This window comes from Python bivittatus, unplaced genomic scaffold, assembly GCF_059951505.1.
Source record: "Python bivittatus isolate LINGU-HERP-01145 unplaced genomic scaffold, Pbiv_v1 ctg000480_np1212, whole genome shotgun sequence".
Taxonomy (NCBI): Eukaryota; Metazoa; Chordata; class Lepidosauria; order Squamata; family Pythonidae; genus Python; species Python bivittatus.
This window is the reverse complement of record NW_028277075.1, coordinates 64,517,303-64,540,053: the sequence shown is the minus strand read 5'-3', so window position 1 is coordinate 64,540,053 and position 22,751 is coordinate 64,517,303. Positions and strand designations below refer to the sequence as shown.

At 39.2% G+C, this 22,751-nt stretch overlaps 2 protein-coding genes and 1 long non-coding RNA gene across 13 annotated transcripts in view; 2 read left to right on the top strand and 1 right to left on the bottom strand.

Moving 5' to 3' along the window:
• Positions 1-14,092, top strand: part of PNPLA2 (patatin like domain 2, triacylglycerol lipase) — a 60,401-nt gene extending 46,309 nt beyond the window's left edge. The window contains exons 8-10 of one of the 2 annotated variants that reach the window (XR_015797120.1): positions 6,718-6,840; positions 8,696-12,427; positions 12,550-14,092. Coding sequence is in view for 1 of the 2 variants with exons in the window: in XM_088146076.1 (XP_088002202.1) it covers positions 6,718-6,840; positions 8,696-8,960 (388 nt within the window). In the remaining variant the exon portion in view is untranslated. Of the gene's footprint in view, positions 1-6,717; positions 6,841-8,695 lie in introns of both variants that reach the window. The other variant, XM_088146076.1, reaches the window with a different exon arrangement.
• On the bottom strand, positions 1,468-18,015 carry LOC107326198 (uncharacterized). Its single transcript, XR_015797121.1, has 3 exons — positions 17,877-18,015; positions 15,367-15,411; positions 1,468-2,192 (listed from the first exon to the last, which is right to left on the bottom strand). It is a non-coding gene; the product is annotated as an uncharacterized LOC107326198 (long non-coding RNA).
• CRACR2B (calcium release activated channel regulator 2B) overlaps positions 17,858-22,751 on the top strand; it is a 31,868-nt gene continuing 26,974 nt past the window's right edge. For 5 of the 10 annotated variants that reach the window (XM_088146082.1, XM_088146077.1, XM_088146083.1 and 2 more), the window contains exon 1: positions 17,860-18,188. The gene's annotated coding sequence lies outside the window, so the exon portion shown is untranslated. Of the gene's footprint in view, positions 18,189-22,751 lie in introns of all 10 variants that reach the window. The other 5 variants (XM_088146084.1, XM_025168464.2, XM_088146085.1 and 2 more) reach the window with 3 other exon arrangements.

Here is a 22,751-nt window from a genome sequence, read left to right as displayed (position 1 = left end):
AATCTGCTTCTGAGACTGTGGGGGCAAAGAACATTGGTAGGACCTGCACTGGATGTTAAATGCATTTTCAGCAGTCAGTTAAGAAGTTAGTATTTAGCTGCATTTCTTGCTAATAAAGCAGAGGTAGAATCATTTAGATGGAATTCCTTCTGAGTCAGTGACCTCTCCTTTCGTGTAGTTGGAATGAACACAGAATTTGCATTTTAAGATTTGGGGTTGGGAGAGATTTGAGTCCTGGTGGCTTGTAAAGCTTGAAATCATGTAGGTAATTAACATGATTAGAGAGACAAGTGAGTTGAAAGTTGGGTGTAACTGTTCAATTAAAAATGTAACTGTTAGTGAGGATCTCACTGCAAGGCAGAATCAAAAATTGTTATGCTGCAAAATAACTGTGTATTTTGATTGATTATGTGCCATCAAGTCAGTGTTGACTCTTAGTGACCACATAGTCAGATTTTCTTCAGGACAATCTGTCCCTGACCCTGGCCAATTTTCACTTCCATAGCTTGTCTCAGGGAAAACCATTGCTTGCACCATTCTGAATATCTTGGCATCTGAATATTTTCTCTTTCAAGGCTTTCTCATTCTGCTTCCCTTAATATATAATCAGCATATAGGTTGAATATACAAGGGGACAGTATACAGCCTTGTCTCACTCATAGCCAGTCTATTTCATCATATTCTGTTCAAACTGTGGCTTCCTGACTTGAATATAAGTTTCTCATGGCTAATGAGATATTCTGAGATTCCCATTTTCCTAAGGACATTCTACAATGTGATATGCTCAACACAACTGAAGGTCTTTTCATAATCAATGAAGTACATATTGACTTCTTTTTGTTATCCTCTGGCTTTCTCAATTTTTCAGTATGCATCTGCAATAAATATCTTGTTCCTCAACCTTTTTAATAGTCAGCTTGAACATCTGGCATCTCCTTTTTCTTATTCTGCATTGGATTATCCTAAGTATTTTGCTAGCATGTGAAATTAAGGATATTGTACAATTGTTTGCACATTCTGAATGTGTATTATTTTGGCTATAAATCACATGGAGCTATTTTAACTCCAGCTAATTTCCTTTTAAAACATTTTTACATGTTGGTTTTTTGTCAGAAGTGATTCCTAAGCAAAATACATAAGAGCAAGGCAACAACAACAAAAACACAACTACAAAATGAAAATTAACAAGCAATTTAAGAGGTGGCCTGTATCTAAAGGAGTATTGAGCTGTTGCATCAAAAGCTCTGCAGAAGGGTCCTGATTGGCTTTTCAACACACAAAAGACAACAAAGCAGACTATAGCTGTTATTTTTTATAATGTTTCACTTCTTTGTTTAATGCTGTACATCTTTTTTGTATTGTTTTAGTATTGGGAAAAAGGAGGGGGAACAAATAGAAAGGAAACAAGGAAAAGAACAGTGGCATAAGATGCTATATATAGGAAATGATTCAGCCTAATTTTTAAACACCTCATTAAACCTTGGCCACACGGAATAATATTGATAAGTTTTTCCATGACATCAGAAGAGAACCAAGTCATAAGCAGAGAGCAAACACATACGGCAATCCAAGATTTTAAATCTTGCGTCACACTATCTTTCCAATATTGAGGAATAGTTTCTTTTGCTGATCTCCATTTGCTAAATCCATAATTCTTCATTTCATGAAATTCTAAGGTCTGTGTATATAATTAAAAATACATTCACTTCTTTAACCTGTATTGAACTTTGTAACACCATATTATGGATATTAAACCAAAACAGGACAATAATAGGACAAGCTTATACCATATCAATAATTCTCACTCCCAGATTTTACACTTCCAGGTTGACAGCCAATCCCTTTTAAACATTCTCTGGGATGTCTCATAAATGAATTAGTCTCATCTTGAGTTCATAACAAATATACTTAATATTTTTAAGACCCTTAACCATCAATTTGTTAACATGGAATATTCCAACTTGTTTTTGTGAGATGCTCCTTAATTGATTATAATAACATTATAGCTTTAGAATAATCCAAAATGCATTCAAATACTGGTAGTAATTTTAGAGTTTTATTTGATTAAGTGCCATCAATTGTATTGACTGTTAGCAACCACATAGTTTCCTCAGAATAATCTGGTCATTGGTTCTTCGTTAGAATTCAGTCTTTATTTATTGATTGAAGAATTTTAGTCACTGCTAATGCATCTGGAACAAATGTGAAATAAATATTTTAATAGAATATACTGCTATTTTGCAACTTTAGGCAATCCAAATTCTTCTTGCACTAACTCAAATAAACAATTGAATGGCAATAAGATCATCTTAAGTATTATTATGCATACTTGCCTATGATTTTTTTAAAAAAAGACTTACCTGCAGTTTTCAAACAGATTCACCCTAGAATGTGCATTACATGGATAAAAGTCAAAATTATACTTCTGTCCTAACATCTTTCAAATATGTCTTGCAGCCTTTAATGCAGGAAATGTAATAGAGATATAACTGAAAATAGGCAGCACTGAAATCAAATCAAAGAAATAAATATGGAGCCAAGCCCAAAGATGTCAAAGAGTAATAACTCTCTAATTGTACTGTAGTGTTTGTTTGTTTTACTTGATTACTAGTGTTCCGTAGAGAGATTGAACTCAAAATATAGGCCTAAGGAGAAAGTTAAAACATTATCATCATATGAGAGGCATAATTTATACAAAGAAAATCTAGGGGTTTGTCAGTCCCATTAAAAATATTAATATCAATCTGCTTAAAATAACTTGAAGGAATTAGCATAGAAATGAATTCAAGTAAATATGTAAGTGTTGAAGTAATATTCATTTTAACACCACTTAGCATTTATGATAGACATAGTTGGATTTTAACCATCTGTTTAAGTTTATCTTGATCTGAGATTTTAAAAATTGATATATGAATGCCCTCAGATGAAGAAAGCTTCCTTGGAAAAGTACTTCTAGATATAGTATGTAAAAGAATTCAAACAGTTTGGGGTCAAATCCAGCCACTAAGTGTCCCCTGTTTCTCTAATAAGCCATACTAATGGATTCAATATGAAATTAAATGTATATGGAGATAAAGGACATTGTTGACAGATTCCATATGATACCTTGATAGGTGGATTTGATCTGATCTGATCTGATCTGATCTGATCTAATCTAATCTAATCTAATCTAATCTAATCTAGGCACTGCCCGATTCCAAAGTGACCCTGGTCACTGTATAATAAAGCCAAACAAAATAGAAAATAAATATAATAAAATTATAAAAGAGAACAAGAACTGATGGCGAATCTGTCTGACAACACCTGCACCTCCAAAGAAATCCAGCAGGGGTCCAGCCACCCTAACCCAAGACCTAGAACAGTGTTGTCCAAACTTGGCCACTGTAAGATGAGTGGACTTCAACTCCCAGAATTCCCCAGCCAGCACTGGGCTAGAAGAACACCCAGGTCTTTAAGGCTTCTGGAATGCCATCAGAGTGGGAGCCACAGGGGTATCAGCAGGAACCTCATTCAGGAGGGCAGGCACCGCGACAGATGAAGAGATAATTCCATTGGTTATTTATCTATTTATTTATTCCAAGACTTACAAGGCCGCCCAATTCAGACAGTGTGACTCTGAGCAGCATACAAAATAAACACACAATAAATTAGGGTTAGGGTTAAATTAATTTACACAATAAATTAAGAAGAGGAAGAAGAGGAGGAGGAGGAAGAGAAAGAAAACAATAAACAGACAATATATAAATAGAAAATGTAAAATGGCAACCAAGCACACACAAAACAACCACTGGTAGGGGGGGAGCTTGCACTGAGCCATTCAAATAAATAGTTATTTAGTGATAACTTTCACAAAGGAAGTAGAGTCCAACTATTTGTCCAATTAATTAAAAAAGGAAGAAATAGATATTTAGGGAACGTTTTCCACTACATCATATCAAAGGCCTATTCTACATCCAGTGAAACCACCAGCCATTGATTTCAGTTTTTCTGAATGTATATCAGAATACATTGAGTAATCTAATCTGAATAATCTAATATTATCAGATGTTTGGCAACCCTGTATAAAACTAGATTATTCAAGACAGATAAAACCCTGTATAAAACTAGGTTATTCAAGACAGATAACCGATAATATCATTTGAAATTTAGATGCTTGGGCTGCTGTCAGTGTTTTTGTGTCCATGTTTAACAAAGAAGTTGGACAGCATGAACAGCAACATGCATAGTCAGTGGGATCTTTTCCAGCCTTTAAAATCAGATTTACATGAGTCTTACTGAGCCTAGTAAAGCCTTTGTAACTTTATTTACAAAGACATCATTATTGACCTCCAATAGTATTGGAGCAAAAAATTCAGTATATACCTTAAAACACTCAGTGGGGCACCATATATTTTGGGATCTTTTCTTGTTTGCATACATTTAATGATGTTTATTATTTTTGGAGACTTAAAGGTGTGACTTAAAAGGCAGCCTAATCATGAATAATCTTAGGAAGAGCTATATAATATAAATAATCATTTGACTTGGTACTGTAAGTTGGGGAATAAAAAAACAACTGTTGATTTATTGAGTCAGAATTAATACTCCTTTAATTAAGAGTCCTTAATAGTAAACATTTGTATGAAAACAGGTTCTTGTATAGATATGTTTAATAGGCACTTCCAAAACATTCAGCAGGTACATACTGCCCCACCTTTGCAAAAGACACCTCCTCCTGTTTAACTGGGAAGAGCATGAGAAAAAAATCAGAACCTTGCTGCCTTGATTTACCTAAATATAGATTTTTCATAGGGTACTCATTGGAATTTTTTGGTTGTTACTTTAAATTGTTCCTAAGAAATCTCACTAAGTAGAGCTCTGAGATACTTGTTCTCCGGTTTAACTGATTCTGGTTCAGGTGGCTACAAGGGAAGTCTGACAAGCAGGTCTATTCAAAATAAGACTGTGTTTAACCATGACTTGGTGATGATGAGCAAGTGGATCTGGCAAATATTACTGAAATCCGGTTGGGTGATAGCACAGATATGGCCCTTTCAGAGATACGCCCACTCAAATTTTTGTCCTATAGCAGCTATGATACCAAGGCCAGGGAGAAATGTTGATGATGATTTTGAGAGACAGTTTGGCTTGACCATGAGTATGTTCTTAGGAGTGGCAGTTGGGCCGTAAGGACAGGTTGGGCATCTGGCTCCTGTGCCAGCAGCCCAGCTGCACTAGCAGGATCCTGAGGTCCTAGACACCATTATCAAGCTGGTGTTGAGTCCTCCCAACTACTGATTCAGAGGACTTTATGTGCTTTGGATGGATTCTGGAAAGGCTTACTTGTTCATGGCCTCTGTGGCAGCTAAGGGTTCGTCCAGATAGTCTCTAGCCTGATGCACACAGATAGTCATGTGTTTGACTTTATTCTTGCCTCAGAGCAATTAATACATGTCCCAAAGCTGGAGGTCATTACTCTAAATCTTTTGCTGTGGTTGGATCATTTCTGGTCCAGTTGAGGTTTGTTACTATCTAGGACTTTTCTGGAGGGAAGGACCAATTAAGATAGTCCACCCTCAGTGTCTTATGGATCCTGATATATTCTGAGGCCCTGCCAGTTTCCAGCTGAGCTATCAGATTTTTAACTTCTGACACTGCAGCTGAGGCAGTTATTTCAGTCGAGAGCAAACATGAAAACAAGTAGAAGCTAAGGGACTGCCTGATATGTTATAAAGCATGTGAGGAAAAGGTCACCTCAGGGGAATGTGGCATGCATTGAGATAGCCTGCTACAATACACTCAGAAAGGGTTGAGTCCCTTGATCTGATAGTATTCATTGTTGCTTAGTGGCTTTTAGAAGAAAGGGAAGACAATGGGTAATTAATAGCGAGATCAAAGAAATTACAGAACAGGCCTGGAAAGAGCTAAAAATTGTTCTTGCAGAGAGATCACAAAGTTCCTGAAGTTACCCAGAGTTGAGTCTGACTCGATGGCACCTGACTAACTTTGCAGTTGCATGGGGAGAATGCTATGGGGAAGTAGTATATCTTTCCAATTCTGGGGACCAGTTATCATGCTAGCACTATTGTTTAGAGGCTTAATTAAAGTGTTGCGAGTTTTAATTGGCATTTGCTAATTTAAGAGTTGCTCTAATTACTTCAGAATTGCTTCTCACAGCTTTGTGCATCACTAGTGTCTCCACAGATTATAAGACTCTAGCCTTCCACAGATTATAAGACTCAGTGGATATTAATTAAAGTAGCTACATATTCTGTCTAATACTAAAGTCACTTTAAATAGCAGTTTCTGAGGAATATGGCACAGAAGACTACGGTCCTTAGGTCTTCTGTGTGTTCTTCCAGGAATCATCTGGTTGGTCTCTGTGGAAAAAAGAATGCTGGACTAGGCAGACCAGTGTTTCTCAACCTTGGCAGCTTTCAGATGGGTGGACTTCAATTCCCAGAATTCCCCAGCCAGCAAGGCTGGCTGGGGAATTCTAGGAGTTGCAGTCCACCCATCTGAAAGCTGCCAAGGTTGAGAAACTCTGAGATAGACCTTTGCTCTTTTCCAGCAGAGTGGCTTTTATGTATGTACTTGCTGTTGATACAAATAGCAATCCTGGGATGGTTAGTTAGAAAGTTCAGTAAAGTGCCTGAACCTGCTGGTATTTGTGTGTGCTTATAATATAGGAAGAGTTTCTTCAACTAACTACTTGTGCATTGCACCTGCCTCATTTAGGCTGCTTGAATGGCTGCCAGATGTTCCAGAGGACATTAGGTGGATGAAAGAACAGACACGGAAAGTCTGTCATTATCTCATGAGAAAAGCCAAGAAGAAGCTAGGAAGCCATCTCTCAGCCAGGTAGGATAGTTGCTTCTTGTCTTGCATTTCTGAAGATACTGAAATGTTGTGAGGCACGATGCTATGTTTTCACATGATTGATGCCATCAAATAATTGAATTGGGAGACTTTCCCATGGATTTGCCCATATTCACATTGAAATTAGTTCCTTTGGACTATGTTCCAGGTATGCATGCTTAAGGTGTTGTGTTAATTTGCTTTGTTGTTAAAACCAGTCTCTTCTGGACTGGAATAGCATATAAACCCAAGTAAGTATAATGAGCAAATAAAAAACAAAGAAACATATTCCTCAGTCAGGATAATTTGAATATAGCTATGTTCCTATAATCTAACAATGGTTATGAACATGGTGTCTATTGTGGCATTCCAGCCTTTTCTCTGGAGGCCAAATGCTTTAATAATCACAGCCTATCTCTCTGTGATTGTCCTCTTACTGTGATATACAGTAGTTGTTGCTGTTTTAATTTTTAATGTATTGTTTATTTTTATTTCATGTTATTGTTTGAGCCTATAGATTTTATGGATTGTAACTTATCCTGACATCCTTAAGATAGTTGTCAGGCTATCATTGTTCTAATAAATAAAAATACATAAATAAAATGTAAGAAACCTAGTAGAGTCCGCTTCATTTCAAAACCAGGTAACTGAATCCACTTTTACATTTGATTTAAATTTGTAAAGTGTAAAATGGCTAAGGTCCATAAATGTTGTACAACAGGATTCCTCAACCTTGGCAAGTTGAAGATGTGTGGACTTCAACTCCCAGAATTCCCCAGCCAGCATTCTGGGAGTTGAAGTCCACACATCTTCAAGTCGCCAAAGTTGAACCCTGTTGTCCAAGATACACTGAAGATACTCCTCAAGCCTACAGTTATAGGAGGTGACAAGTCAAAGGTTTATATTTTGAGGAACATTTTGGATTGAAATGAAATGAAATAACCATTTCAAGCAGATTATTCAAAGCAGATTATTCAGATATATCACTGAAGAATAATACAAAGAGGTTCCCAAGTATAAGGGTGAGAAAATAAAAAATTCAGCCCATTATTTTCATGCCTGTTCCTTGTCAAAGGCCATGTTTACATAGATCACAGTATATAACGAAAGAGCAATGTAGTTATTACTGCAAGCATTGGGAACATGTCCTCTCCAGATACTTATGAATGAGAGCTCCCATGTTCTCCACACAGCATGGTCAATGGTGAGAGATGCTAGAAGTTGTAGTTCAGTACCATTCAGGGGATATGCACAGTTCCCCTACTCCTGTTAGGTTTATCACTTGACAAGCAATGATCATAGTTCCAGCTAGAGACATCCATTATTGTCAAGTCATTGGTTGACAGCATTATTGGGAGATTGGTATCCACTTTATCAGTGAAGAATCTCTTTCCCAGAGGCACCTATGGGCTCATTGGATTCTTACCTGTACACCTGACTCCCTTTCTCAGACTCAGTGAAACTTAGAAGTTTGATGCTCATGAATCTGAGGATTCTAGAAGCCTAAAGCTTCTTCTGAAGGTAATGCAGTTCAAGTGGCATTTTCTCCTAATGGGCCAAGAAGGCAGGACTAGGATAGCCAGAGGATGTCAGTAGAGGTCTTCAAGGAAAAATATTCCATGGCTCACTTCCACCTCTCTGCAACCTTAGCTCACCCTGCTGACTTTTTTGTGTCATTACATGATGCTAAGGGGCAGTTTCAGTAGGATGTGCATTACATCTTTCTCTCCCTCTTTCTCTCTCCTTCTCCATCCCCCTCCCATTTTTATTTTTATGTCCACACTGGAAACACAAATGTGCTAAATAATGTTTACCAAAATAGCATGGCAAACTTTAATTCTTTGTCTCTCTCTCTCAGGCTGTACTACCATCTTGAACTCCGAAAAACACAGAGTTTGCCTGTCCCTTTGAGCACTGCCTATGGGGAAGCACTGCCAAAGTGGCTAAGGAGCAGCCTCTCACTGGCGGACGTTATGACAAAATGGGAAGAATACCAGCGCCAGCTGATGCTAGGGCTGTTCTGCATCAACGTGGACCTGCAGGCCTCCATCTTCCCATCGGAAGGGCTGCAGATGAGACATCCACCAGCAAGCTGCACGCAAGAGAGCCTTCAGCTCTTTTAATACAATCATCAGAATTTGGTTGGGGGAAAGAGGGTGGGCAGTGACTGCATTTCACCAGTTTCCTAATGGAACTTTTTAACAATCACAGAGGAGTTTCCCCCTGCCCCCCCTCCATTTAGACAGGGTATTGATAACAAAATAGGCAATTGTGTCACCACTAAGCTGGTGACTGGCACAGTGTTAATAGCCACTAAAATGTGTTGGGTGTTGCATACTCTGTGGGAGATAGTGGTATATAAATAACTTGGCAACTGCAACAGAAGTGGTTGATGTTTGGGCTGAACTGAAAAGAATTTCATTCAGGGCACCTCTTGGAGGTGAAATCTTGCACTGTCTGTAATAAGATTGAGACATCATCAGGACTCTACTTTTTCTTTGTTTTTAACCCTCTTTTGCTTTAAATCAATACGGTAACATGTTTTTGTTCTTAAAGACTTGAGTCCTCTGGGATCATCCTTCTATGTTATGATGCAGTAAAAGAAAAGCCAGCAAGAGCTACCAAATCAGCTCTTAAACCAAATGTAGTCCTAAATTTTCAGCTCTTGGTAGAGATACCTTATAATTCCTGTCCCATGTTTTCTTGGAAATCTGGGTGGATGCCTCCATATCATACACAAGGAATGCAGAACTGTAAAACTAACCTTTATACTACACTGGCCTACCACCTTCTAAGACCTTCTATTCTGGAGAGAAGAGAAAAAAATTAGAAGTTTTGAAATGTGTATTTCTTAAGACCCATCTCATTTGGATGCACTGTCCCCCCCCCCCCCCAGTAATTTTAGTTATCTGAAATCTTAACTTGTACAATTGCAGAAGGATGTCAAGAAGGATAGAGGGAAGCAATAGCTAAGTCAGTGTAAAGTATGTTTTGAAATGGTTTGTGACTAACTGGGTTAGTTGGCCATTTGAGAAAGAAGGAAAGGGCTTTTGATTCTAGTTGCAAAGGAGCATGAAGCTCTTAAAATCCAAAAGCCAAAATCTGCGCTGATCTAAATGGTTTTCATTTGGTTTGTGGGATCCACATCCACTTGTATCAGTGGTGAATGTGGCCCCTTTGTGAAGTTGTTGACTGCTCAACAGAATCACAGAAGTTAATTGCTCTGGAGTGTGATGGAAATAAGCATGGTCTGAAGTTGAAGGCCCCAAAGAAGGTAATAGTATTGCAGGTATTGAAGGTTATGGGTATTGCATAAATAGGAGGAACAGGATTGGCTTGTAAGTCAGCTGAACAAAATTGAATATCCTTATTTCGATCTTCATGTTAAACCAGTGATTCTGGTTCCTTCAATTTCTGTGGGAAAAAAATCATGTTGGTAGGTTAACATAGAAGTATTTTGCCCCTCATACATATAACCCCAGAAGGATATTTGGTATATATTGTTCATTTTTTTCATAAGCCTGCTTTATAGCAGTTGCCCATTGCAATATATGCACAAGATGAAGCACTCTGGTTAATGCATAACCCCTTTTCCCATAGCCCTTTACCAATTGTCTTGTATCTACTGTTAATTATCACCAGCACGAAACTTGATCTCATGTTTCACTGCTGTTGCTTTCTTCCTGCTACCATATAGCATGGCAAACATGCATTATGATGGCAGAGAGCAGGAACTGCATTCATATAGCGATATTGGCACATTTCTAGTCACTGCATGTGAGAGTGCCTGTTATGATTTTGTACTATATAGACTGAAGTGTTTGATGCTGCAGGAGCAAACATCAGACATTTGTTTTGGAGGAAGAAAGGGTTAGTTTTCTTTGCACTTCAACCAGAATTCTGTTTCTTTCCTAGTACAAAACAATCTGTTGAATGCCAAAGATAACACAGTGGATGGAAGGAGAGGGAAAGAAAAAGATTGCTTAGAAATAAGTTAATAGTAACAGAATTTTAAATGCACCAGAGAATAATAAAGATAAATCTGGGTAGAAATGCTTTATTATACAGTGTATTTGTGCTCTTAGTAGACTGCAACAGACTTGTGTTCATGTGTTATGAGCAATATGTGGCTGTATATTAGCAAAGCCCATGAAATACACATGCTTTAACTTATTTTTTTCTGGAAAAAAGAGAATTATTAAAAGTGGCTGAAACCAGCATAATAGCATTGCTCCTGGAAAAGCAACCTGGGAGTTAACCTGTAATGGCCAATTACAGCATTTCTAGCAATGCCTTCATATGTAGAATTTCTGGTGCAAATGTTAAAAATACTTTGGAATGAAGTTATTTTATAAAAATAGGTTCATTGCCAGGAAAAAAAAATCCTTCACTATCTACTCCCTTGGCACAACAGCCTGCTTTTTTATCTCCACACCAGTCTTTCCTTTTACACATCATTGGGAGAAGCGGAGCTCTGAAGAATGAGCTCTTTGCAACCAGGCAGGATGGGAGTGGTGAATTTTTGGCACTGGATAATTGAACAGTGGTCCTCCTATACTTTACATAAAAACACAGGGTGGAAAGAGTGCACTGCTCTCTCTGCAAACATTTCCTTTAATTCAAGGAACAATTAAATTTTGTGTAGCAAATCACAAAAGATTCAGAGCACCTCCATAGAATCCAGTTCCTGGTCTCTGAGATCACTACTGAATTTTGATAATTTCTTCCACATGACTTTGGATGAGTAAGCACAGCAGCCACCAACTGTTAGTGCAGAGGAAAACAGAGGTCCTGTCCCACTTCACTAACATTAAAATGAAGAGCCTGAACCAAAAGCAGAAGTTTTCTTGGGAGGAAGAAATGCTGTTAGAATTGCTTTGGACTGAGCTGTCGCATACAAAGACTCATGCTGCCTACTCTCCTATAGTTACAAGAGGGATGTAAAATAAATGAAGATAGGAGATATGCAAAACTGAATCATTTCCTCAGTGCTTCTCCATCCCTCATCTAGTAGCAAATCTCTAAGAGAAAAGCTGTGAGCAAAAGACCCCTTGTAAAACTCGGTTGGGGAGGGAATAAGTATCTTAACCCAAATGAGTTCCATATACAGTGGTACCTCGGTTCACGAACTTAATTCGTTCCACGACTCTGGTCGCGAACCGAATTGGTCATGAACTGAATCAAATTTTCCCATAAGGTTCAATGTAAATACGGTTAATCTGTTCTGAACCATATGTATTTTTTTTAAAACCACAAAAATATGAAAGTACAGTACAGTATGAAGAGAGAGAACTCTAACCTTGCTTGAGGCGACTTCTGGCGTGGAGGACAGGAAGGCAGATGGGGAGGCGGTTATTGTTTGGAGGGAGAGTCTCCCTCCCTACAGGAAGCCACGACCACGTGTCACAGCAGGGAAAATGGCCGTGGGTCGTGTTCGTCACCCGATGCGGAGTTCGCGAACGGAAGCAAAATTTTGCGAACAGCGCTGTTTGTGAACCAAATTGTTTGTGAACAGAAGCGTTTGTGAACCGAGGTATTACTGTATATCCCATCACCTCAGCTCTCTCACATAAAAGACAACAGTACCTAGGTCAGTGTTTCTCAACCTTGGCCATTTTAAGAAGTGTGGACTTCAACTCTCAGAATTCCCCAGCCAGCATGCTGGCTGGGGAATTCTGGGATTTGAAGTCCACACATCTTAAAATGGCCAAGGTTGAGAAACATTGACCTAGATATTTCTCTTTGTTAAGCAAACAATTATCTGTTTAACCTGCAAAGTAACTTCTGTTAGAGGAAAATGTTCTTGTATTGTGAAATAACTGGAAAAACATGACTGCTTTTGGTATACTAAGCTCCAACAGGCACCCAAGTTTCTCCCCCCTCCCTTAAAACTGTAATGTAAATGTCACTTGTCTCTAAGATGAAAATGTGCTGGTGTTTGCATGTCTATAACCACAAAGTTATTCAACACTATACTCTATTTGGAAATGTATTGCATAATTATAAAGACTTTCTTTTTCATTTTAAGCTGCTACTGCTGCTTCAGATCCAGTTTACCGTAATGCTGGGATTCCATTTGTTGCTAATACACTGTATTGTAATTTAGAGAGCCTCTTCTTAGCTAGCTATCTTACAGGTTGAAAATAATCAGGATTTTAAAAGTAGTTGGTTTTATAAAACAAAACATCAAACTATCTGATTTTAATTTTATGTTTAAAGTGTACGTTCAAATGTTAGTGCCAAAAACTAGTATTGCAATATGTACTGAAATTTGACAGCACACACACACACACAAATTGCTTTTCTTTTAAAATCTTGAACTTAAAATTGGTTCATAGGCAGTGTTCCAAGCTGATTTCAGCTTTAGTCATAATAAAACAAAAGCTAGACCCAGCAAAGTACCCATAGGGTGAAGCCAACCAGCCACCTCCAGTTCTTTTTTTAAAAAAGGAATTTGATGTGTCAGATTTGAAACTCTTTTGAACAAAAACTGATAACAATTTACATCACCTTGTTTGACTTGGCAGATAGATATTTGCTCAAGATGAGAAGCAGCATCTGATTACATCAGAAGCTGATGGAAGAGAAGCTTGACTTGATAAGTTGCACACAGCTGTAGTATAGCAGCACGTTCAAGATTCCACAGTGCCTTCTTTTAGAATGCCAAGGAGTTCATAACTTGCTACTGCTGTCATCTTTATGGCACCCATTCCCCTGCTATTCACATTCTGCCCAGCCTTCTTGATTCTGTAATAGCTTTTAAGTTGTTGACACCACTAAGGCTGAACTAATCACTGTGAAAAGCAAACTGATTTACCTTGCTCTTTCTGTAAGCCATAGGAAAGCTAACATGCCAAACAGAGAATGAGAATCTTTTTGCAAAAAATGTAGCCCCAAAAAAAAAAAAATTGCACACAAGAACTCTATTCTATTTTGGGAGTGGGAGTTGGTCATGATCCAATGCTGTTGGTCAGATTGTAATAGCTCATTTTTAGCTCTTGCTACTAAATAATACAGGTCTTTACTTTCGTTGCATTAGAGAAGCAACAAGTGTAGTGAGGAAAGCTAATCAAAAATATGACAACCATAATTAGGTAGCATTCTGACTGTCATTCTTGAAAGTTAATTTTCTTCATGCTTTGCATTATCCATACCCTCAGTTCCTTCCTTCTGTGTGTTTTACTGGAAATGTGCTAAATATTTATTCTTTTAAAATATATATCTCCCTAATAAAATACTTTCTAAACCTATTGAACTGAAATGTGATTTGTATTTACTCATGCTTCGTGTTCATAGCTGCAGTCAGCTGATATTTTCTGAAAGTCAGGTGTGTTTGATTCAGTTGGCAAGAAGCAAACACCAAGACTAGAAATCTGGCTGGTTCCAAGATGCCTTGTGTGATCTGCAGCACTACGCCATTCTCACAAGTTGCTCTTTGCAACACAGTCACCCATTAGGACTTACAGCCACAACTTGTTACTCAGCTTCACTGGATTCCTCATCAAGTCACTATTGCCATGTTACTCCTAAGTTTGCATTAGCCAGATCAAATAAATGCAGGAATTCCACCTGAGCCAGGTATGGATCCATTCCCTTTTCAATCCAAGACTTTTCCAACCTATCAGGAGAGAGGGGTGGTAGAATAGGGTAGGTGTGAGGTGCTTATCGTGGCTATGCAACATATCCATGTTTAAATCCTACCATTTCCAGGTAGGATTGTGAAATACCTTGTTGAAACCTTAGAAAGCCATGGCCACTTGACTGATGGTCAGATTCAATATAAGGAAGTTTTTAAATGTGTGATTAAATTATGGCAAAACAGACAGTGCTATATGGAAAAAAAACATTTAGGAAAGGCAGCTTGTGTTTATATATAAAGTAAATAAGCTCTTGCATTATCCTGACTTAGATGCAGAAGATAAGATGATTCCAGAAACCCACTAAAGTTTCAAAGTGACATACATGTTTTCATCCACAGGACAAAGAAAACATCAGTATCTGCAAAACCAGCTTTCATATAAACTGGATTCACACCTTGCACAAAACCATGGTTTGCCAACCTTGGGCCACTGAATAAACCACAATTGGTTTAGTTTTCACATTACACTAATTATGGCTATACTACATCACAAGCTAGAGGAAGTATCCAAGAGACTTCCTGTGCTCTTTAGACTCCTAAATTTCTCAACATCATCCCTCATTCTATTCTGAAGTATCAATTCTGAGGAGAGAATTAAGATCTGCCAGTGGTATAGATTTCAGTAGCAGGTTAGCACAATTAAATGCCACCTCAAAAGTCTAGTTGAAAGTCTACTCTAATGGAGATGACTTGTGAACCAGTCTTTTTAGGCACACTGAAATCCAGGAGTAAGGAATACTTAATTTAAGAGCTTCTGGAGCCCTCTGCTTCATTTCATTTGGCCTCTTGTATTTTCAGGGGCTATTCATCTCTGCAGTGAGAAGAAACTAACTGCTCAAGAAAATAGCTTGGCCTTGGCAGCACTTAGGAAGATGCAACGTGGTGCTTACCTAAGAAAGATGACCAGGTTTCCTCTGCCGTTGGTAGGAAGTAATCTGGGGAAGGGGCAAATATAGAGAAAGTTTTAAAAGAGCAACTCTTGGGATTAAAGAACAGAGCCCAGGATGGGAAGCCTAGAGACCCATTAAGATTCTCCTGCTGCATCTGGTATCAGCCCCTCCTTCATTCAATCTGCAAGCTGGCAGGATCTTGGCAGAAAAAAATATGCCAAGAGGCTATCATGTTTCTATCTTAGTTCAGTTTCCTTTCTTAATGTTGATCCTGGAATCGCACAAATTGGCCAGAGGACAATATAGAAGAAAGTTTTTAAAGACATGCTTTACATTACTGTAGTAACTAAGGTTTGCAACATACCCATTTCTTTGCCAGAAGGAAGTATTTTGTACACTAATTTTACAACAAGTCTTTCTGGGAAGGGATATGCTCCTTCTTTGGCTTGAGCTGCTAAACAATATCTAGTTTACCTTCTGACAGAGGTGTATCAGTTGTTCCATCCACCTTCCTGAATCACATTAAGGCCACAATCCAAATCGCTAGGGTCTGAGTAAAATACAGAGTGAGGTTGGAACTAATTAAATACCTGTGATGCGTTTCCTTGTTTAGCTTCAAGGTCTTTCTCCATCTGTACCTAACAATACAATCATGCTGTGCCCCTATAACGTGACCTTCACGTCTCATGCACGAGACAGTTCTCCCATCAGTATCCGTGGGGCAGGAGGAATGAGACTGACAAACTCAGCACCACCATACAAGCCTCATCCTTTTATATGTGCATTGTGATGTTGGGCACATGCCCCAAATGGGTGGACTTTGCAGCACACTACAATGCCGCTTTCCTTATCCTGACAAAAGCAGCAGGATCCTGCAGACACTGCTGAATTGTCTTAGCTGTGCTGGTGTTAGCAGTGTTTCTGCTTTTGTCACATAAAGGTGAAGATCAATGAAAGGTAGGGCTCAGAGCTGTACAGTATTTCCTGACCATTTCAAGCTGGGATGGGCACACCTTTCTAAGCCGCATCTTCATCATTCTGCAGTTGTCTTTTGAGTCCATAAGGAGCTGGACACAATACCACTAGGCAGCTGATCTACCCTAAGTATGCAACAGTGCTAGGCTGCTGCTCAGCCAACAGTCCTGGCTGTTCTTGGTTTACCTCAAGAGCTAAATAGCAAAGCAGTAGAACAGTATCATAGCCAATAGCAGTAGAATGGAATAACAAGCTGACATAGCATAACAGTGAAATGATGGGACCAACCCCCTTCATAGCCAATAGAAGAGAATATATGTAGTTTGGGGTTGAACTGTGGAGTCCTTGGAGTTCTCTGAGCTTGGTTGTAACCAAGCTCAGAGAACTCCAAAGACCCCTTCATTGCCTTGCAAACAGAAGATGGTGGACTCTGGAAGATGGTACTTATTGCCTATTTACAGAAAAAGTTCTGGTTAATTAATGCAACCCAGTATCAGTAGCAAGGATTTCAGAGAACAGCAGCATCTTTCTACACTTCGTGGCTTTTAGAATACAATTATGAACCTATACTTTCGTTAATATTAGTGAATACTCATTGAATGGTGCTTTAATTTTCCTGTGGAAAATAAAATGGAAGATGACTGCATGGGCATCTATGGGGGATTGGGTAAAGGGGCAACTGATACATATATGATAATCCCACACATGCTGTGACTGACATACTTGCGTTACACAGTCTGAAACAAGTGCATAATTGTGGTGTTTGCATGAATACATCATTACACATCATTTTGGTGCTACCACTGTGTACTGCAGAAGCCAATGGAAGTCTCTCACCCCTGCTTTAATCCAACACTGTGTGAGACCAAAGACAGCTGGAGATACATGGTCACCTATGCATCAGTATACAGAAAAGGGTGCTGAGACTCAGAATACAGTAGTGACCTGGTGTGACACCAGTGCAAAAATTTTCGTTACCGTTCCCATGCCATTTTGCCAGCTGAAGGCTCGCTTTGTGAAGGGCGCCTCCAAATCGTGGCTTTATAAATAAGAGGATCAGATTGTGGCTCCAAGATTTCATGACTTTGGAAAAGCAAGAGCTCTCAGGGTTATTGGTCTAGAAACCCCCAAGAAGCAATAGGTTAAGCAACTCCTCCTCTTCCCCTTGGTTTCAACCTGATTTATCTGCTAATTGTGGGGACCCACCTCCCCAAACAACGGGGGCGCTTTCTTCGCGCGGCCTTCTATCCCTCAGGAGCGCCGCTGGATCCCTTTATCCAGCTCCCCCCTTTGCCCGCGCCGCGCTTCTGGCCATCCACCTCTTCGGAAGTCGCCCGGTCTCGGCGCCTCTGCCCGAGGACTGGAAGCCCGGCCGGCTTGCCGAGAGGCGAGAGTCAGCGCGGGCGCCTCAAGGGGGCGGCGTCGCTGCAGGCACAGCCTCCTCCTCCCCCCGTTTCCCGGCACCTGCGAAGCGGCTGCGGGGGAACGCGTGGCGCGCGAGGGAAAGGTACAAGCGCAGAGTTCCCCCAGCTGACCTTTTCGGAGCGGCGAGTTGGTGTTCTGTCATTTCCGGGTTGCCAAAAACCTCTCCGCGCCTTGCACGCTTGGGCTGGACTGTGGCTGACTTTCTCTTCCAGCTGCTCCTTCGGCTTGGAAAGAACAGGTAAGGCTGTCGGAGACGTTAGCAGCCTTTTCTTCTCCGCGAAACCCGCGAAGAAGTTCTTTTCCTTCCACGACTGGCAACTTGACCTTGGCACACATTTCTTTAAACCGGGATTAGCGCAATGGCGCTAGAAAGTGTTCCCGGACGCGTGTTTTCTGCACCTGACCTCTCGCTCCCCAACGAGGTAGGTGGAAAGGGGCGCTGTAGAAAGAGTGACGGGAGATAACACGGTGGGCATTTGGTCTTATTCCCAGCCAAGTGGCGTAAAAGGATCCAGGGCTTCTCAGAATGGGGGTTTCTTTGGGGGATCTCGGCAAGGAAGGAAATTGGAGATGGTTAGAAGCGGGTTATCTACTACTGCAAACACTTATTGAGTGGTATTCCTGTGCAGAGCAAAGGAATTAGGCTGACTCCCCTCAACTTTCACAAGCGCATTGCTTTCTTTCTGGATAACATAACTTATGAAATTTCAGTTGCTTCCTCTCTCGAGCCTGGTGTAGCTTTTAAGTTATAACGGGCAATAATTAACAAACTATGCTTTACCACCATAGTTCCATCTGAAAAAATATGCTGCTATAGATTTTTTGTCTGTTTCTCTTGCTTGAAAAGTTCTCTTTAAGCTAAGTGTGTTTGGGGCTTTCAAAGAGTCCTAAAACCATAGAAAGGTAGCAGGTGATCCTTTTCATAGTAGGAAAATAGCAATGAAGGGAAGTGCCGTGGATCTGGTAATTCTCGAAGATGTAAGAGCAGGAAACTAGGGTGTACGTGTATGTTTTAAGGTGACAGTTCTAAGGATGTTGGTATGTGCAGAATATGCTTCTCAGTGCAGCCTTGCAGAGGTGTTGGGACCTCAATTCTAAAAGTCTGTGGGGCCAGGCTGGGATAGGCTGTCTTAACTTGGCCATATTTTCTCTTATGAAGGACTGTGTATCATTAGCAGTTGCTTAGCAGAAGTAGATTTATAAGACATTATTTTCCTTCCATCATTTCACCTCTGTCTTTGAGAAAGCTGTTTAATTTATGCTGGTTATGCAGCTGTTTAAAGATACAGACCCTTAATGGAGTAACAAAATAAGTTAAAATAATCTCCATTGTATCTTCTTCTTAATAATTTCTGGTTGGGCTACTGTGAGTATAACATGAGTTTTTACTGTGCCTTGGGGAATGAATAAACCTCTTTTGTGATGTCTCAACATCCTGCAAATAATTTATAATTGTCCTAACTGCTGTACTCTTTTAGAGATCATGCTTGTGAGGTAGGTTGCTCCTTGTGTCCATTTGCAATTGGAAATGTGGAAATCTTCTTGACAAGTGAGCAAAGACTTTGATCTCTTGGTACTGCATTATATAACAGTAACTTACAGATTCTACTCTCTCATAACTTTGTTGTTATTTGATGACTGTAGAACTTGAGAACTGTTGCATAATCATTTTATCATCTGCCTTCTAGGTGAAGCACTGCTAGGTGGCAGCACCTAGCCACATTTGGCTGGTCTTGAAAATCTAAGAGTGATCAGAGCAGATTAATGTTTGGACAGGAGACCACCAGGAAATCCATAGTTATGGGCTAGACTGGAAAGTCAAAGAATGGCAAACCACTTCCATATTATTGTGCCCCCCCTCAAAAAAATGCAGGACTTCAGCTTTACTTGAAACAAACTTTTTTTAACCTTAAGAAGATAGGTGTTCTGACCAGACAGCCTGATCAGCTTCTTTGATTCTGTAGGGGTATATAACCTGTGTTCTTGGAGTTTTTCTCTTGGCTCCATGAATAGGTATATAATTAAGGAGAACGTTACCTGGAGTTCAGAACGGAACCTGTTGGTTTTGAATCAGGATATTTAATCAACTACAGAGTAACAGTTCTCTCTACACATGTACATGTATACATAAACACTCATGTATTTTGCCTGCAAATACATTCAGATGTGTTTAAAACTTCCTCCCTCCCACCCCCTGTATCAGATAACGAACTATAATTGTTGTGACATACCAGTTCCTCACCGCTGATGAGTGATAGGTTACCATAGGTGACATCTTAGCAGTGAGCCTCATGCTTTATCTTTGTGACTCTTCCCAGAGTTATAGTTTAGAATTAGTTCTATCCCAATAATTTAGTATGTTATTCGCTTTTTGGGATAGGGAGTAACAGTCTATAGTTTTATGCAGGTTCCAATTTGTTTTTATGAATCCCTTGGAAATCTTTCAGAATTTCAGCTTGGTTTTTTTGTTTTCTTTTAAAGGAGACATGCTTTCTGTTCCTTGTAGCTATAGGGATGAGCTTGAAAACATAACTGCAATATTATCAAAAGGTTAGATGGCCTGAAGGAAAGTAATATTTAACTTAGATTTGCATTCAAATTTCAAGATTCTAAGTTAACGGATTAGGTAGAGGACCTGAAATTTAATTTTAGCCAACTACAACTTAGAGCCCTCCCCCCCAGTTCACTTATCTCGGAAGATGTGATTTGTCTAACGGCGTGCAAATAAATGTGCAAATGCTTGTATGCGTTTCATTCACAGTACTTTTCCAGCATGATTCTTGAGTCTGAACAAATTGCCTGGGCCTTTCTTAGTGAACAAGTTATATGGTAATTAGACTTTTGGATATTTCACTGTTTTTCATCACATTCCTGTTCATACTAATTTCCAGAACGAAAAGTCCTGGCAATTAAGGCAGAAAACAGTGTAGGTTTGCAGAATGTTAGAAACCAAGGGATGGATCATAGCGCCATATTTATGAAGAATGGAAATCCTTGTTCTGTTGAAAGTATCCCTTATGAGAGAGGACACTTAACCACTGAGGCACTATTATTCTTGTAGTATAATTCTAAGCAAAGTTGCTAAAGCATACATTCTATTAGGTTTAGTTCTCTGCATGTGCAATCTGAAGAATGTATAATATTTTTTTCTTGCTTGTTCTATAATTTCTATTTATAACTTTGTGTTCGTTGGATTGTGAAGGCCTTGTTGCAGAGCTATATGGGGGAAGGTACTTTGAGACCAATGTGACAGGTACAAATGCTGGCTTCCTTGTGAAGTCTAATGCAGGACAGTATAATTTATTTGAATATACAGTAAGTGTATTTTCTGCCAAAAATTTACTATTTCAGAAGCAGGGATCTAATGCTCGTTTGAGAGAAGATGATAATGTATTTTCCCTTTTTTACAGAAAATACAGAAATCTTAGTGTCTGTTCTATGAAAGTACAGGTAGTGCTCATTTAGCAACTGCCTGATGCAGTGACTGTACACAGTTTCAACGGTGATGAAAAAGTAACTTTTCAACTGATCCTTGCATTTATGACCTTTGCAGGTCTGTAAATCAAAAGAAAGCTGAAGTAAGATCATAAGCACCATTGTGGTTTCACTTAGTGACTGTTTCGCTTAACGATCGAGTTGTCAGTTGTGGTCGCTAAACAAGGACTACCTGTATCTCTTTGGTTCCATATAAAATCTGGCATATTTTCCATCCCTCTCTTCATCTGTCTGTCTTTTTAAAAAAGTGTCTGTGACACACACCCTAAAAACACCAGTTTAGGCTTACACTTAATTCATCTGTTGAGGTAAATTCTGATTCACAAAACTTAACATCATAATAAATTGTATTGCTACACAGATGTAATGATTTTAGCATATCATAAATTGGCAGATAACAGTGTCAATTTAACTACTTACAAGATAGAAAAGGTTGTGATTTGTTCACTCAGTTCTGGTATTAGTAATAGAATGAAATTTAGCTTTATTTCTAAATTCTCTACTCTAAAGAGTGGAACATATATTTATAGAGTAGATAATCTTGTTTAACAGTGCTTGATCTTTGCCTAATCAGAGAGCACAATTTCCTTTTGATTCTAATTATTGAAAGCCACAATATTTTTTGTTTCCATTCCCACTCAAATGAATATGTTGTAACTACATGAATTTCAGAGGTTTCTTTTTCTCCATAATGCTTGTTTTAGAATTGTTAGAGAACTTGCAACGCTATCTTTCTGTAGTTGTTTTAAGGCAGGACTGGGGAATATTTAGTGTCCAAGGGCCACATGTGCTTTTGCTGTAGTATTTACAGCCAGGGCAACATTAATTACAAGCAAGATCGTCTTTTAAAATGAACCCTGCACCTCCTAACCATTAAGCCAGTATTAAAGCAAGCCAGGAGTAAATGACTACCTCCACAGGTTAGTAGCACACTCAGGAAATGGGGCCCCAAGAGCCACAAAATTATTGCTCTGGAGTTGCATATGGCATGTGGGCAGTGGGTTACCATCCTTGTTCTTCAACATCAGTCCATTGATAATCTGTTCCTGATCTGTACACTGCTGACAAGAGGATAATAAAGCATATGTTTTTTAAAAGCATGCAGTTGGGTGCTGGAAATGGGAGATGAATTTCATCTTAGTCTTATCCCTGGCATGGTTTGAGTGCCAGGGATAAGAGGTAACATTCAATCATGCATTGTCACATATATTTTGAGTAATAACAGTTGAAGTTTTATATACACACACACACATCCTATTCAAGTTTGGGGTTGAGCTACATTTAAGGAAAAGAGAAAATGGCTGGAAGGTCAGAGCAGTCAGCTGTGAGTTTGGCATATGCCACTGAGAGTCACCCTCAAAGATCTACAATAAGTTTTTTTTCCAGTCAAGTATTTCCTTATCTTGTCAGTATATCAATAATGTGAGATGTTGGTGGTTTCCTTTGGCAGTACTGGGCATTTTTATTTTGTAACATTCTATACCAAAAGT